The sequence below is a fragment of the Lepidochelys kempii genome, chromosome 1, assembly GCF_965140285.1.
Source record: "Lepidochelys kempii isolate rLepKem1 chromosome 1, rLepKem1.hap1, whole genome shotgun sequence".
Taxonomy (NCBI): domain Eukaryota; kingdom Metazoa; phylum Chordata; order Testudines; family Cheloniidae; genus Lepidochelys; species Lepidochelys kempii.
In genome coordinates, this window is record NC_136380.1 from 347,972,668 (window position 1) to 347,989,879 (window position 17,212).

Consider the following 17,212-nt stretch of genomic DNA (forward strand, 5'->3'; position numbering starts at 1 on the left):
ATGTCCAACCTAAACCTCACTTGCTGGAATTTAAGCCCACTGCTGCTTGTCCTATCCTCAGAGGTTAAGAATAATTTTTCTTCCTCCTCCTTGTAACAACCTTATGTCTTCTCTGTCTTCTCTTCTGCTGACTAAACAAACCAAATTTTTCAATCTTCCCTCATAGGTCATGTTTTCTAGACCTTTAATCATTTTTGTTGCTCTTCCCTGAACTTCCTCCAATTTGTCCACATCTTTCCTGAAATGTGGCACCTAGAAATGGACACGATACTCCAGTTGAGGCCTAATCAGCAGAGTAGAGTGGAAAAAATACTTCTCATCTTACAACTCTCCTGCTAATATATCTTAATGTTTGCTTTTTTTTTTTTGCAAGTGTTACACTCTCATTTAGCTTGTGATCCACTATGATCACATCCCTTCCTGCAGTACTCCTTCCTAAGCAGTCATTTCCCATTTTGTATGTGTGCAATTGGTTGTTCTTTCCTAAATAGAGTACTTTGCATTTGTCCTTATTGAATTTCATCCTATTTACTTCAGACTGTTTCTCCAGTTTGCCCAGATCACTTTGAATTTTAAGCCGATCCTCCAAATCACTTGCAACCACTTCCCGCTTGATATTGTCTACAGACTTTATACATGTACTCTCTATGCCATTTTCTAATCATTGATAAAGATATTGAACAGAACCAGACCCAGAACTGATCCCTGTAGGACCCCATTCATTATGCCTTTCCATCATGACTGCATACCACTAATAACTACTCTCTGGGAACAAGAGTTTGGCCCTAGTAGCTTCTAGATCTCAGCAAGGGTGAGGCATAGGCTCAGGCCTAAGATTTAAAGACAAAAACTCCGCTCCCAATTCTGCTTTGACACATATAGGGACAATACCTACTTCACAGGAGCATTCAGAGGGTTGGTTGCAAGGGACAGTGAAAGTAGAAAAGCTATTAATGCAATCGCCCTGAAAGATTTTTTTTTAAAGGATATTAGCAGCTGCAGATACTAGCATGGAAGACAATGGGAGGGAACAAGAATGCATCAGGACTGATTGCTGAGGTTCAAAGTAGAAGCAACTTTCAACAATGCAGAATTATTTATAATCTTGCAACACTAGCTTCAGTGCTAAATCCACGCTGGATGCTAGTAGCATACTTAATAAAAGGATGATACCAGGAGGGCTGGGGCCACTATGGACAGGCAGTGGAGTCTCATGCCAAGCTTTCAACCACCATGGGAAGCCAAACTTTGGGGTATAGGAAGCAGCTTTCAGAGCTACCTTTGAGTAACACACTTTAGCTCTACTCCTAAGAGCTGTCTGCTTAGATCCTGAGATAATAAAGTGCTATAAAGCACAAAGTCCCTCAGTAAGAAATGGGTTTAGAATCTACCCCTTCTCCCTCAACACCGCAACGACATGTCCACTGCTGTGAAATGATTGAGTTGAATGCTGCACACTTTGCCGTTTGTGTTGGCTCTGTCTCTACCCTGGCCAACAGAAGAGAAAAAGGAGAGGTAAAGGGACACAGCATGTGATTTGGACAGAGGTTTTTTTTATTGGATTTAAAAAAAAAACTGCAAAAACACTGACAAGGTCCATAAATACAGGCAAGTACATCTCTTGGTCAGCCCTTCGCCCTCCCACAAACTCAGCACAGCTTCACACCTCAGGATGTTGGCATGGCGACAGAAGGGATGACCACCCATTGCTGCATGCATATCAGACTCCCACACTAAACACACGAACAGGACTAGGGGGCACCGACTGAATGTCAGGCAAACACAGAGGCTGGCCAAACGCTCCCCAGCTGGAAAGAGGGCACAAGTTCATTCCTCAACACCAAAGAAAGAAACTACACTTACACAGCTGACTTGTCCCCAGTTCATCCCCTACAGCTAAGGTAACTTCACATGGGACTCTGCATCCATACCGAATAGCATGAGAACATTGCCCTTGGGTCTACTAGTGTCTAGAACTGGCCGCCGATGGCTTTTGATCAAAGGGGGAGGATAAAAAAATAAAAAAATCACAGCAACAGTTCCATCATCACCCATGAGGCTCAGGCACCAGGTTAAAGTGGCAATAAATGGAGAAAAGCCAGAGCAAGGGAAGCATGCAATTGAGTTAGTGTCATGGGATGAAAACTCAAGACATTTTATAGCAACAGATCTATGGCCAGCACACACTGTAAACATGGGAGGAGCAGCATGATTCCTGCATCCTCCATTGTTCTAGGCGTGGACTAACTGACACAGCAACGAAGAGTGTTTGGTTTTGTGTGGCAATCCCCTCACAGCTGAATACATGTTGGTCCAGTGCTCTGTTACTAGACTGTTTCTGCTCAGAGAAGCAAGTAGAGGCAGAGCCTGCTTGGAGCAGGGCAATAACTGCTAGTCAGCCTGGCACCAAGGGAACCACTTACAGGATTTGAAACCGCACACTTGGAATCTAAAAAGACGCTGTCAGGTCATGTCAGCATCTCTCGTTAGTTCCCCAGGAGACCTCCATTCAGAGTAGCTGGAACACAGGGTCACAGCAGTGCTCTGGGAAAGTCTTTGGCATAGGGTCGTGTGATTAGGACTTAGAAGGGTTATTTTAGTCAAACACTGCAGTCATCACTCATTCCTTTTTGTCAGAGGAAAAGCCAAGTAAGGACTTCAACACGGGACCTGTTTTACACAACAGGGGCTTGCTTCAGAGGTGCTGAGCCCCCACTCCCACTCAAGCCATTAGCTGGGGGAACTCTGCATCACAGGGGGGGAGGGAGAGAGAGAAGAGAGTAACAGGCTGCAACACTTACAACCCTGTTTCTCTAAACAATGGCAAAGCCCAGGAGTTAGTGGGTTATTCACTCCTAACATGTAGGAACAGCACCAACCAAGTGAAGGTTACCGGAGACTGAATTCGCTAGTCCATCTGCCCCAGCTGGCCTACCAGCCCTACTTAGCTCCTGAAACTGGCCCACCTCCCTGGGAAGGAAAAGCAAGAGCAGTGCTTGGAAGCTGTTCTTTACGGAGATGTGGCAGGAACGTATCCTCCCTTTGTAGAGTGCCACTACCCCTTTATCAGGCCTCGGAGAACTCCCCCACAACAGGCCCTGCTCCGGCTGTTCACAGGGTTTGGTACCAGGCTGTTTTCTAATGTGACAAAGTTCATATTGCTTAGAGACAATGATGGCTTTTATTACTCAAATCCTCCAGCTGCACCAGAAAAGCTGCAAACAAGCATGAGCTCAGAGGAGAACTGCACGTCTTTAATGAGGCACAACTGAAAAAGCAAAACGGGGGGGGGGGGGGGAAGAGTTCGAGTCTGTGCGTGTCCCAGAACAGGGACACCTGTTTCAGGCAGCACAGTGAAGCTGTCAGTTAGCACAGGGGAACCGAAGCCTGGCATTTTCACTGTCCAGGGAAGAACTACTGACCTGTGATTATAAAATACCAGACTTCTATTTAAGCCTGTGCAGACACGCTTCAGAGGCTTGGTTGGTTGGTAAAGCGTTGCTTGCTGTTCGCTTTTAAACGCTTAAGCCACTACACAAAACTGCTCCAAACATCTCACCCATCAGGGCTGCAAATGAGGCGTGGAAGTTGGGAAGAGATCCTGTTTTATTGACCGTTGTAGGGAAAGGAGGTTCTCTCCTGACAATCAGGAGGACCAAGCAAAGGAAGTTAGCAGCAACAGGAGGGAGGGGAAAATGTAGCTGAAGCTGTTTGATGTAAAATAATGTTTCAACCACACTTATTTTACTATGCAGGAACACGGTTTCTCTGCAGGATGCAGCTCGGTTTGCAGTACTTCAAGTCTTTTTTTTTTAACCCACAAAAAATAAAGAATATATTTTTCCTCCAAAGATCAAAATAACTAGCCTAAAGACATTCATATGGGACAGAAGTGCAGTGTCCAAAAGGATTTTTTGTAATATGAAAATCAGATACTGCCGTATTTTTCTGCCCAAGAATCCCCTTTGCTCAAACTGCAGAATTTATTAAGCAGGTTAAAGGGCTCATCTTAACCCTTTCTCCTCACATACAAGTACTATTTTTATGGTTGGAAACCCCCCCAGCAATACTGAGTATTTCTAGTCACATTTCAAGCTCACTGGAAAGTACAGTGCTAATAGAGAATACAAGTCTCCGATTTCAGCAACTCAGCTGAGACTACTGTTATCAAGTGGAGAATCATTGTTGCTCCACTTTATTTTGAGGAATCAGAAGGAGATGCAGGGAGGCCATCAAAGTATTAACAGATCAGACTATTGGTCTACAATGGAGAGGATGAAATGGGCTCATTACTCAGGGCTTGGTCCTTGATGTTCTTAGCATGATCCAACTCCCACGGAAGTCACTGGGAGAGAGGGATGTGCAGCTGTAGCCCCAGGTGCTGGTGTAGAAGAGGTAAGTGAACATGCTGCCAAGTTTCAAGGTGCTGTAGGGACCTATATTCTAGCTTCACCAAAACGCTACATACCACACGCAGTCTAGTCGCATTGACCATATTGCGCTGAGAGATCTGCAGTAAAAGTAAGAATCTGCAGTAGTGAAAGTAGATTACAAAGACTGCCAGAGGCAGGGGTGGACTTGGGTTGTCTTCAGTGCTGCTTTAAGTCAGGAACGGCATCAGCAAGGCAAATCACATCACAGACAGGCTTAGGAAGGCCAGTGTAAAGCAGAGCCCATGAGGCCATGCGAGCTGACAAGAACATCTAGAGCAGGAGCGTGCGTGTATATAAATCCACTACATTCCTCTTAATGCTGCCTTTGGAATTGCTGGAGGAGTGGAAGAGCGCTCAGCCTAAGAAGCGCCGGGGACTCGGGAAGAAAGAGCCAGAACTTGTGCTGTGTTGCCATTCGAACATGATGCTCTTGGCCAAAAACGGGAGACCCTAAGGCTTGGTGTAGATGTGAGATCTTTGCAAGAGAAGATGGGAGCCGCCAGAATTAGGCCAAAGGGAAAGTCTCAGGTGGATGGAAGCTGAATGGAAGCATCAAGTTGGGCCTCCAGAGAGCGTTCTGGAAGTGGGGTTAGGAGAAGAGCTTCAGACATCTTGGTGAGCTCTCACACACCGCAGCCTTGGTCACTGAAAAGGGACTGGAAGCCCGGGAACTGAGCGCTCACCAGCTCGACATCTTAGGCACTATTACTACGAACAGCCACCTGCACACAGAACCTGCATAGCTAGATACTGATGGGCTTATCTGGCTATTGGTCCCTGACATCCAGCTCCATTGGGAGCTCTTAGTTCAGACAGCAGCATACAGCTATGCCAGTGGATGGAAGCGTCAGCTCTGTCGCTCAGACTAGTACCCGGAGAGAGGACAGAAAGTGAAATGAAATGTTGATCCGTGCCCTCCACACACAAACCCACACTTTCTGCCCATGGGGATCGTCCTCCGAAGACTGACAAGACTAGAACAAATCTGGGAGACTGAGAGGCCAACATGCTGGCCATCAAGTGACGCGAGCACCATCCCACCTGGGTATAAGGAGAAACCACATAGGAGGTCTTAAGCAGGTCTCTGCATGAATATCATCAGCCATCCTGCAGGCTCAGAAGACATCTAGCTTCTCCTTGCAGCCGAGAGCATCCTGCTAAACTGCACTGAAGGGGGCCTGAGACAGCATGGTTATCAGCGTTAAAAGCACAGAGCAAACAAACAGGGTTTGAATTACAAGGCACTGAAAGATGTTTACATTTGAAAAGCTGCCACATCCCTTATTTCGCTGAGGCCATGAAAGGAAGAAGCTAAATTACGGTGAAATACTGACCCAAAATGATAGGGCAGGGGAATCTGCAAAAGAAACTTAGGGAACCTTACAACACAACATATATTAGGTAGTTACTGAGCAGTGGAGCTGGGAGCACAAAGTAGCCGCAGAGACTCATCAGCCTTCAGATCCATCTTGTGGGGTTTGCTATTGGGATTTATTGAACACTACTGCAACCTCTTAAAAGAAAAGCAAACCTCTAAAATTGGCTTTAGACATTGGAGGGGGAGAGTCATTTGGAAAAACTACTAAAAAAGGCACTTAACAAAAATGGTCTTCAAAATACAATTGTTTTGTTCAAACCCAATGTCTCAGCCTAGTTCAGCTGCTCCACATTTGATGACCAGTTCTGTACATTCTCTCGAGCTGGTTTCACAGTGACATGGAGCACGAAGAGAAAGACACCCAGGAAATCGACATTTCTTCCTTTCCCGCTTTTGTAGAAAGGCGAACAGTATTCACAGCAAGGCAAGAGACAACACTGTGAAAAAATGAGCAGTTAATTTTGCAGCTCCCCAGAAGCAACTGTCCACAGAAGTTAAAAAAAAAAGCCACACACAAAAGGAATAAAACAAAGCATTGGACAGGCAATTCAGAAAAAATTCCAATGCCTGAGAGAACAAACAAACAGGCTACCAAGTTATGCTTAGGTAACTAATGTTGAGTTGGCACAGATGGACTAGACCCTGAATACAGAGGGCATGACATACTTAAGGTTAAAGACAGCTTTAAAATCGCTATAGTAAGTTTCCTCAGTTCGCTTTTTCAGAGTGCAACATGGGCAGAAAGGGGAAGGTGCAGCATAACACACTGCCCCTTCCCACCACCTGTTTAGAGAAAACTACACAGTAGTCCATAAGCGGCGATTTTTAACCACCCTTCCAGGCAGACGTTTCAATATGAAAAAGGTGAGGAACAATTACACTGTTGCTTAAAACCACACCACCCTGCACCGAGATTTTAAACTGCGCTGGCGATCTTCGTTTGCTGCTCCCCCGTGCCAGCCATCTCCCAGAACTCAAAGACGATGATCACATGCCCACAACACACATGCAAATCTTCAGGCAGCGAATGCTATACAGAGGCAGAGCCAATTCGGGCATTCAGAGGATGGATGCTGCTGTGAGCAAAGGGGAATTGGACTGTTCATTCCGCATGTGGTTGAATTGGTGCAGTTAGCGTCTCCTACTCCGTTAAATGCATCTTTAGAAACAATAAGTTAAACACCATGTGAAAGCAGGAGCTGCCATAATTTCTAAGCCCCTTCCCTGCATTTATTAGGCCACAGGCATGTGCTAACAGCAGGTTGGTGGCTGTATGCTATGAACGAGATCTGAACAGCATCTTCGTTCCTGAAGTATTTAGAGAGATCCATAAATAAAAAGCTGATTTCCATAAACACCAAATAAACATTCACCGAAAGGCATCCGACGTATTTGCTGAGTAAGGCGCTGAGAGCAGGGTCCTCCCATCTCCTTAGCAGCGGCATCCATAAAGGGCGGGGGGGTCTCTTTAGTGTTTCTAGGGCAGAGTGAGAACAGCGAGGAGTTCTCATTTCAGTCGCTCAATGAGTCCCTGTGTGAGGCCAAGGTGCAAAAGCTGCGATCTGGAGAGAGTTGCTAGATGAGGGAAAAATCCCAACAGCTTCTCCCATGACAGTTCCAGAAGGCTGGGGACTACTAGCCACATCTTAAATAAGGAGCCAGTCCGTTTGTTTTCGTGGATGTTGACCACCCCTCCATGGACGTACATGCAGCCAGCCTGGGTGGAAACAGGACAAGAGGGAAGTTACTCATGTTCACGCACAGAGCTAAGCTCACTACTCACTGCGTGTGGGGCTACGCTTCTGAAGCTCATGTGCTTCTCAGAAGAACCCTGCCATCCACATCTGGAGAAAACCAAGAATTTGGACAAGCAGCAATGGGCTTACTCTGCCGCAAGGGAGATTTAGGAAAAACATGTCGACTATCAGGGTAGTTAAGCACTGGAGGTTGTGGGATTCCCATCGTTGGAGGTTTTTAAGAACAGGTTGGACAAAAACTTGTCAGGGATGGTCTAGGCATAGTTGGTCCTGCCTCAGTGTGAGAGGATGGACTAGCTGACTTCTTGCGAGCTGCTCCAGCCCTACATTTCTATTTGATCTTTAGAACCAAGGAGTCATTCTGATTTCAAGAAAAGGTCTGTGCTGTGCTACTGATGAGCCAGCAGAGGGAGCACAACTTACGTTCTAGGGATGGTATGGACACCAATGTTGCTGATCTCAAAAGGCGATGTAATTTTGAGGGCCATTAGAAGAAAGAGCTTGTCAGACTATGACTAGGGGAACCTATTCCTGCAACCATTATTCCCAAATGTCCCACTAAAGTCATGCAGATTTATGTCTAAGGGATAATGACCAGGCCTACAGAGCATAGGACAAAGGTAAGCTTAGAGAGACAAGGTGGGTGAGGTAATATCTTTGATTGGACCAACCTCTATTGGTGAGAGAGACAAGCTAGAAAGGTAACGCCTGTAAGAGAATCTTACAAATACGATAACATATTAATATCACCAGAAGTCCTGAGAGTGTCCCTTTAAGACTGTGTCACAGTGAGTCATTTAAAGGATACCAAATCATCCTTATGCAATAGCTAGTTAAAAACGGATCCTACAGCTGATCCATGATTTCTAATTCCTGGATTGTCCAGCAGGTTTGGAGGTTGCTTTCCGATGCTCGCTCACTTAACACAGCGAAAGTCTTCTCAAGGCACTTATACACCTGCTTACCTTCAACTCCCTGCAGTCCCTCAGGGGACCAAAGGCCACAGCAGTAGGTTGGTTTTTATAGACTGGGCAACTGATGTTCAGAGAAGAATCATTACTTTGGGCTAACACAGTTTGAAGACTAGAACAGCATCGCTGCTTTCTGGAAGCACAGCATGCAGTGTGCCGTGGCAGCCAGAGAGCACCCCGCTGGGTACACCGTCAGAATGACAGGGAATTCCTGTTCTAAAGGCAGGAACTCATCTCTGGCCTTAGTCTCCCCTGTATGCTGGATTTTGTTTAAGCCCACTGAATATGTTCCTCTTTACTGATGCCAGTGGCTCCATGCCATATATTGTAAAGCTAGGTTTCAGAGTAACAGCCGTGTTAGTCTGTATTCGCAAAAAGAAAAGGAGTACTTGTGGCACCTTAGAGACTAACCAATTTATTTGAGCATGAGCTTTGTTGCAAGGATAAGTTCCTGGGTTAGTGGTTCTGTTGTGTGGTATGTGATACTCACCAACAACAGAACGCCACTAGCCGTCACCTTCAGCCCCCAACTAAAACCCCTCCAACGCATTATTAAGGATCTACAACCTATCCTAAAGGATGACCCAGCACTCTCACAAATCTTGGGAGACAGGCCAGTCCTTGCCTACAGACAGCCCCGCAACCTGAAGCAAATACTCACCAACAACCACATACCACACAGCAGAACCACTAACCCAGGAACTTATCCTTGCAACAAAGCCCGTTGCCAACTGTGTCCACATATCTATTCAGGGGACATCATCACAGGGCCTAATAACATCAGCCACACTATCAGAGGCTCATTCACCTGCACATCTACCAATGTGATATATGCCTTCATGTGCCAGCAATGCCCCTCTGCCATGTACATTGGTCAAACTGGACAGTCTCTACGTAAAAGAATAAATGGACACAAATCAGATGTCAAGAATTATAACATTCATAAACCAGTCGGAGAACACTTCAATCTCTCTGGTCACGCAATCACAGACATGAAGGTCGCTATCTTAAAACAAAAAAACTTCAAATCCAGACTCCAGCGAGAAACTGCTGAATTGGAATTCATTTGCAAATTGGATACTATTAATTTAGGCTTAAATAGAGACTGGGAGTGGCTAAGTCATTATGCAAGGTAGCCTGTTGCCTCTTGTTTTTTCCTACCCCCCCCCCAGATGTTCTGGTTTAACTTGGATTTAAACTTGGAGAGTGGTCAGTTTGGATGAGCTATTACCAGCAGGAGAGTGAGTTTGTGTGTGTATGGGGGGGGGGGGGATGTGAGAAAACCTGGATTTGTGCAGGAAATAGCCCAAGTTGATTATCATGCACATTGTGTAAAGAGTTGTCACTTTGGATGGGCTATCACCAGCAGGAGAGTGAATTTGTGTGGGGGGGTGGAGGGTGAGAAAACCTGGATTTGTGCTGGAAATGGCCCACCTGATGATCACTTTAGATAAGCTATTACCAGCAGGACAGTGGGGTGGGAGGGGGTATTGTTTCATATTCTCTGTGTATATATAAAGTCTGCTGCAGTTTCCACGGTATGCATCCAATGAAGTGAGCTGTAGCTCACGAAAGCTCATGCTCAAATAAATTGGTTAGTCTCTAAGGTGCCACAAGTACTCCTTTTCTTATTGTAAAGCTAGACTCCTGTCAAGGCTAGAGCCTGGCTGCGGACTGACTTGACTGCAGTCTAGAAGTACCTACGTGGGAAATGCATATTGGATAGCGGGCACTTCAATCGAGCGGAGAAAGGCCTAACATGAGCCAATGGCTGAAAGATGAAGCTAGACCAATTCAGAGTGGAAATAAAGGTGTACATTTTTAACAGTGAGGATAACTAACCACTGGAACAATTTACCAGGCATCGTGGTGGATTCTCTATCACTGGCTATTTTTAAATCAAGACGGGATATTTTTCTAAAAGCTCTGCTCTAGGAGTTTTATTGGGAACGTTCTCTGGCCTGCGTTATACAGGAAGTCAGACTAGATGATCACAATGGTCCGTTCTGGCCTTGGTATCTATATTCCAGACCCACACACGTGTCTGAACAGGTAAGTGAATGAATTAAGCTGTATCTAACAAGGCACATAGGGGAAAGACAGACTACAGCCACTTACTGGTGTGACAGCAGCACAGTGAAAATAAACTGGTTCAGGCATGACAGCTGGGAGTTTCACCCACTGGAAAGTTTGAAGATTTAGCTTCCAGATGTCTCCCAATATCACTTCTCCGTTATATCCCCCACAGACAAACACATCTATAGAAAAGGGACAACAACCACACAATGCTTAGAGACCAATCTCGCATGATGATCAGCCACGGCCAATTCATTTAAGAGTTACAGCACACACACTAACTGAAACCAGCAACTGGTCCTCTAGAACAGCTCCAGAAAGAATGTCCACTTTACAATCAATGTGAGCTCTGAAGACCTTCTCAGAACTATCACGGTAGGGACCAGAGCTAACAGATTGTGTGGACACCTCCCCTGCCATTCACTTATGCACATATCACCTCCCAGCTCATTTGCGCCCACAACAGCCAGATGGCAATTACAGCAGTTGCTTACGCGGTGAGGTACAAGATAGAATCGCCCCTGCCTGAGAAGCGAGTGCAGCGCCCATGCTCAAGGGTTGCTGCTTTAAAAAAAAAAGTCTTAAAATCAACCTGAGACTAGGTTAATTGTGGTGTGGTTTGATTAGGCTCCCATTTCTTTTAACATGTAAGCCTCAGTTGAAAGACCTGGACGTCGAGAGTCACTATTTTGACTTTAATTTCTTCAGAAGTTGCACGTGAGCAATTACTTAACCAGCTTGCATGGCTGCTGCTGCTGAACTAGAAGGGCAGAAGCGTCACATGGACTGCTGGGGCTACAGAGAGGATCTCAGCTTTGTCAGAGGCAATTCACAAGGCGGTTCATGGCTTTAGGCCAACGCTCATCATGGAGCGAGTATGAATCTCATATGCTTGCCCTCCCCCCTCTCCAAGGCTACATTGCAAACTCTGCAATGGAGCAAAGTAAGATTTCTAGTGAGATCACCTGGAGGGGGTGGAGAGAAGAGAGCAGAAACCTCCACCACCACAGGCCAAGAAAGCTCAATGCATTTTCTTTGCAAGCTTATATAATGGCCTCTCATTTGTTACTGCATGAGCGGTTCCAGGCTCAACTCTGATACTGTCTTTTAATCTAATCTGCACACAGCTTTATAGGCCATCACGAAAAGGCCCCTGTGCCTGATAAACCCTCTAAGAACTCCATTTCAAAGTTCTGACTCTGCCTCTTTTCTTGGGGCAGCCAGGTTAATGGCAGATCGGAGGAAGGGCTCTCATTGGTAAGTGTGGATCATGTTATCAGCTATGTTGTAAAGTGCTGTATATGTTGAGGCTGTAATACACTCAAAGACAAATCACCACCTAAAATGGTAGTTTATATGCTGCATATAATTACAGCTCTGGACTCTTCAGAATCATATTTGTAATAAATAAAGTATGTTATATTCCAGAAATTAAAGTGACTGGGAGTAGTAAGAGACACTCCTTAAGCTCCATCCAGCTGGCTCCACTGAGCACAAGGAGGAACTAAATTCTCTTGTGAACATCTATGTGTATTATCGCCTCCTGCTGGTGGCACTTCACTGACACTGAAAGTTAAGGTTTTTGATAAACTGTAGAGTCTCTGGTGCTGGTCCCACGAGGTGCTGTGTCCTCAGTCCCACAGAAGATGGCAAGTATTTTGCTGGATTGGACCCTTTATTACACCCCCCCCCGAATGTTGCTTTTCTTTGGGTCTCCTGTAGGATCTGAGACAGCATTTCCCATATTACAGAGACCAGGCCATCCCATTTCTTACCACTGCTGGGACAAGTTCTCTTTAAGTGTACATGAGGCATTGAAACAGATCAATTGCTATTCTTACCATTTTTTATTTGTACACAACTGTGGCATCTTCTGGCTGCCGGGAAACCTGCAAAAAGAGCATGGTCATGAATATCAAACTGAGAAATCTAAATGCCACTGAACAGCTCAGTGCTGGGTCATACAGCTATAAGCCAGTTCCTTTATTTGGGGGAGAAAAAAAAAAAATCTGATTTTTTAAGATCTTCACCACATGGCTGCCACGTTCATGATCTCCAAATTCTCCACTTTTCAGGTTTCAGCAATAGGCCACAAGGGCCAACGTGGTTAATGTGACTCTAATCCACTTTCCGGGGCAGGGGAGAACATCTCACAGCCCCCCACCTTGAGCTCTGATCTCTGGATCGCTATAAGAGGACAGGAGTCAGAGCTCTGTAAGCTAGGATGATCCCTATTGCTAAAGGGGCAGGAGACTCTGGAAGTGGGGGGGGTGACTTTTCTGGGAGGAGCGGGAAAATGACAAGCCAGTCTGGCTCTGTCTCCGGGGAGGGGTTGACCATTACAACTCTACCAGTTTGCGACAAGGTTAAAACTGCTAAAAAGACTTCAGACCACTTTGTTCCAACTGCTGGAGTAACAAAGTGAGTGGAGTTAGGTACAGCAGACCCGTTTGTACACAGCCGCGTTACAAAAGGCTTTGAATTTCTGAGTGCCATCTGCTACTAGGAGGCAATCTTCCCTGCCATCCATTTTACATAAAAGAGTAAGAGGTCTGCAATCCCAGACTTACCTATTTTCTCATGAGGTCTCGTTGCAATTTCTTCCCATGTGTTTGTTTCAAGGTTGTATGCATGGATCTTAAGGAGGACAAAGGTGACACATTAGCTCATATGGTGCTGTCAGGATAAAATTAATAGGGAGAGGCAGCTACTGGCACAAGACCCAATCCTGGTCTGGTGCTGAGCATCCTTCAGTCCCACTGAACACGGACAGAAACAACTGAGGATATGCAACACATTAAAGCATCAGGAAACTATCTTCAGCTGCCATACGCAGTGCCAAGAGAAAAGGAGTACTTGTGGCACTTTAGAGACTAACCAATTTATTTGAGCATAAGCTTTCGTGAGCTACAGCTCACTTCATCGGATGCATAAAAGTGGAAAATGCAGTGAGGATGTTTTTATACACATAGACCATGAAAAAATGTGTGTTTATCGCTTCAAAAGGTTTTCTCCCCCCACCCCACTCTCCTGCTGGTAATCGCTTATGTAAAGTGATCACTCTCCTTACAATGTGTATGGTAATCAAGGTGGGCCATTTCCAGGTCAGAAATGCTGGAAATGGCCCACCTTGATTACCATACACATTGTAAGGAGAGTGATCACTTTACATAAGCGATTACCAGCAGGAGAGTGGGGTTGGGGGAGAAAACCTTTTGTAGCGATAAACACCCATTTTTTCATGGTTTGTGTGTATAAAAACATCTTCTGTATTTTCCACAGTAGGCATCCGATGAAGTGAGCTGTAGCTCACGAAAGCTTATGCTCAAATAAATTGGTTAGTCTCTAAGGTGCCACAAGTACTCCTTTTCTTTTTGCGAATACAGACTAACACGGCTGTTACTCTGAAAGCAGTGCCAAGAATGGTTTACCTTTGCCAGCCACTCTAAATCATTTTCACCCTGGTTTTGACACAAAAAGATATCACAAAACAGTGCCCACAATAAAACCCAGGCAGAAAAGTATCTGTCAAACTTGTGTGTTGTGACTGTCTGTAATAGTTAAATCTAGTCTGGAGGGGGGCAGGGGAGGAAATCCCACAGTTGAAGGCAAGAAGCGCAGAGTTTAACATCATTTCCCCCTCTCCCCCCCTCCCAGCAGTAGTTAGTTGCATCAAGATATACTTATCTAGGAAGAAAGATACGAAGCACAAAGAACAGGGAGATGAGGACAAATCATTTGAACTGTGACAAAGAAAAAGTTTTTGAAAATGTAGCATCATTTAGAGTCCTCTCCCTATCCATCAAGTGTCTTGGCATCTAAACCTATTTGCTCCACAAAACGAGGAAGTGAAGACAAAGTATTTACCATTAGAAACGGAGCACAAGTCGGGGGTGGTGGAGTATAGGAGAGAGTCAGACACACACCTGAATCCCAGTATCATTCCGTTCCTTTTAATGAATCAATGCCTCCTTATTTTGGCACAGATGGTACGTCTGGAAAGATGCTCGAGCAGAACATCATTTCCCTTTAACCACATTAAGTTGATCCTTCTCAACAGAACTACAAGTTACTTTGGGAAATTGCTGTGGTTGTTGAGAATCTACCAAATGACTTCTTAATTTGGGATTCAACACAACAAATTGGTAGTACACTCATTCCTTCACAAGTCAACATTTTAATCACGCCGCCATTTATATTCCCGAGGGAATTCGCCACCAAAAAAAGAAAAATTCTGCAAATTTTATTGGTCAATAAATAAATGGGGAGGCTCCAACATGGCAGTGGGGAGCACAGGCGACCGGCTGCACAGAGGTGGGAGATCACCCTGCAGTCCCTCCGCCCCCCAGGACATGGACTTGGCAGTGAGGGTGCACCTGACCCTGACACAGCGCAAGTGCTGGGCCTGTTCTTGGGGCTTCCCCCGCAGTGATTTACGTCTCTGCTGGCTGCCTGAAACAATGCGCTTATGCTGCTGGGGAGGGGCGCATGACTGCTCTGGTGGCCTCCCTTTGCTTCCTCATCAAAAAGTCATATATCCGGAGGGAAGCAAAGAAATCTGCACGGGACATGAATTCTGCGCATGCATAGCTGCACCGAATTTCCCTAGGAGTACACTTATAACAGGCTCTTCTCCCTTCTTCTGGTTATCCCAGTTCTTATCACCTTCCCTAGTGTCAAACTAGGATGACATGCTGGGGATGAAGAGAGAGAGTGCTGATTGTGCCCTGCTCTGTCTCAAACCCTCCACTGCCAAATGCCTAGGTCTTTCCATTTATTTATTTTGATCTCTTTACCTTATCCAAGGAATAAGCGGTCCAGGAAGTTCCACCTCCCAAGATATAAATCCTCTGCCCATCATGTGCAATTTCATGTCTGTACCTGAGGGTGCAAAGCCAGGTCCATTTAGCATCACAAGAAGTTGATAACTCCCTTGCAGTCCGGCACTAAAAGCTATTCTAAACACGACTAGCTTGAGTGGCTCAGGCTGATACAGCCTACCTGCTGTCCTAAAGCAGTCTGCAGTGGCAGGAGTTTTACTTGGGTGCTTTGGGATCTTTCACAAGCAACCCAGACAGCAAACCCAAGTCCTGAGAGAAGTACGGTATCGTTGCAACTGTCCTGCATAAACCTAGCTCCATCTTCTTCTGATCTCGGACATCACATTACAGGATCAGCTGAGAGATGGGTCACATACAGCTTCCTTCCCTCCCCCACACTTCACCCACCAGCCAGCCCAGAGCACTGCAACTGTTCTTGTGTTGCACAGTCTAGTTTTAGGGTCAAGACTGAGGCGTTTGCCACTTCCTTCCTGGGATCCGTATACCAGAAGTGCAAGTCTTCAGACACACACCACTATTGCTAATAAACGTGCCCATTAGCTCTTTCCGTTTCTCCCACTTCAGACAAGTTACAGTGTGTTCCCTAGTCAAAGCCCTCTTGAGATAATGCATCTGCCATTAGAGCAGAGTAGTTTTTCGTATCAAGTCTACCATAAATTTCCTTTCAAAATACGCATCTTGGAACAAACGAAAGCTCGCAGGGCATATAAAACCGTCAGCGTCTCACCTCTCCTCTGGCATGTCACAGTGCATGTTGTTTGGTTTCAGTTGTATCCATTCCCTAGTGTTAAGGTCTAATTTATGTAGATCTGTGCTATAAATGTAACCAGTTGTTCCTCCAAAAACATATAGGGATCCATTAATGATAGCCATAGCCTGGAAGATAAGGAAAGAAAGAAGGCAGGCCTATTAGAAGTGACGTGTTAGTTCAGTGAGTGAAGGAAGGGGAGATTTCCCGTTCTTCATGACCCATGTATACGCTAGAAAACTGGCCCTTTATCACTTACAAAACCACATTTCCAGAAGTAATGCAGCAGAGGAGGGGAAGAGGCAGCCAGGAGCTGCTCAACAGGGCCTAATGGAGTCAGTGTAGAGGTGGCCAGGTAGCTACTTCCCAGAAAATGGGGACAGGAGAAAAGCAGGTGGGGGTGGCTTCCACACAGGGAAATGAGTGCACCTTCATGGAGAAAGAGCCATATCAAAGCCCATAAACCAGCATGTCGTTTGCTCAGTACTGGTCAGTCAATGACGACATTTGCATGAACAGACCCAACAAAGGGAAGGCGAGAAGTTGGTTTAGAACAAGGCTTTTCATTTTAGCGTAACGCTGAGGCCCTCCAGACTGGTCCCTCAGCAGCAGTTAATCACCAACATACTGAGTCCTACCCAGAGGGGCTTCTTACATTTTAAATAGGCAACCCCCTACTGCACTGGTTCTATCTTGAAGCGCACTGTAGGGTGAGGTTATCGTATGCAGGCTTTATAGCAGGAGGGAGTTTGAAGGGGACTTGAAAGGAGAGGGGCACCTGGAGCATGGGGCTAAAGGAGTTCTGAGCCTATGGAGCCGCCTGGGAGAAGGCAAAGATGAGCGATGGGGAGCATGAGACAGGATTCCTGGCAGAGTGGTAAGAAAGGAGAGTAGCCAAGTAACATGGAGCAGTGCCCTGAAGGGGAAGAAGAGTGTCACAGATCCACAAGATTGGCGCTACGGCCCCAGCTTTGGAACAGTCTCTAGGCAGAACCCCTTCAGTGTGCT

The 17,212-nt window shown here is 45.7% G+C and overlaps 1 protein-coding gene across 5 annotated transcripts in view; it reads right to left on the minus strand.

The window, feature by feature from the left end:
• Positions 1–1,533: 1,533 nt before the first annotated feature.
• KLHDC10 (kelch domain containing 10) overlaps positions 1,534–17,212 on the minus strand; it is a 35,033-nt gene continuing 19,354 nt past the window's right edge. For 2 of the 5 annotated variants that reach the window (XM_073328923.2, XM_073328921.2), the window contains 6 exons: positions 16,184–16,332; positions 15,412–15,496; positions 13,186–13,252; positions 12,457–12,504; positions 10,658–10,797; positions 6,156–7,528 (listed from right to left, as the gene is read on the minus strand). In XM_073328923.2, the coding sequence (XP_073185024.1) occupies positions 7,319–7,528; positions 10,658–10,797; positions 12,457–12,504; positions 13,186–13,252; positions 15,412–15,496; positions 16,184–16,332 (699 nt within the window). In that variant the 3' untranslated portion in view covers positions 6,156–7,318. Of the gene's footprint in view, positions 7,529–10,657; positions 10,798–12,456; positions 12,505–13,185; positions 13,253–15,411; positions 15,497–16,183; positions 16,333–17,212 lie in introns of all 5 variants that reach the window. The other 3 variants (XR_012156866.1, XM_073328922.2, XM_073328924.2) reach the window with 3 other exon arrangements.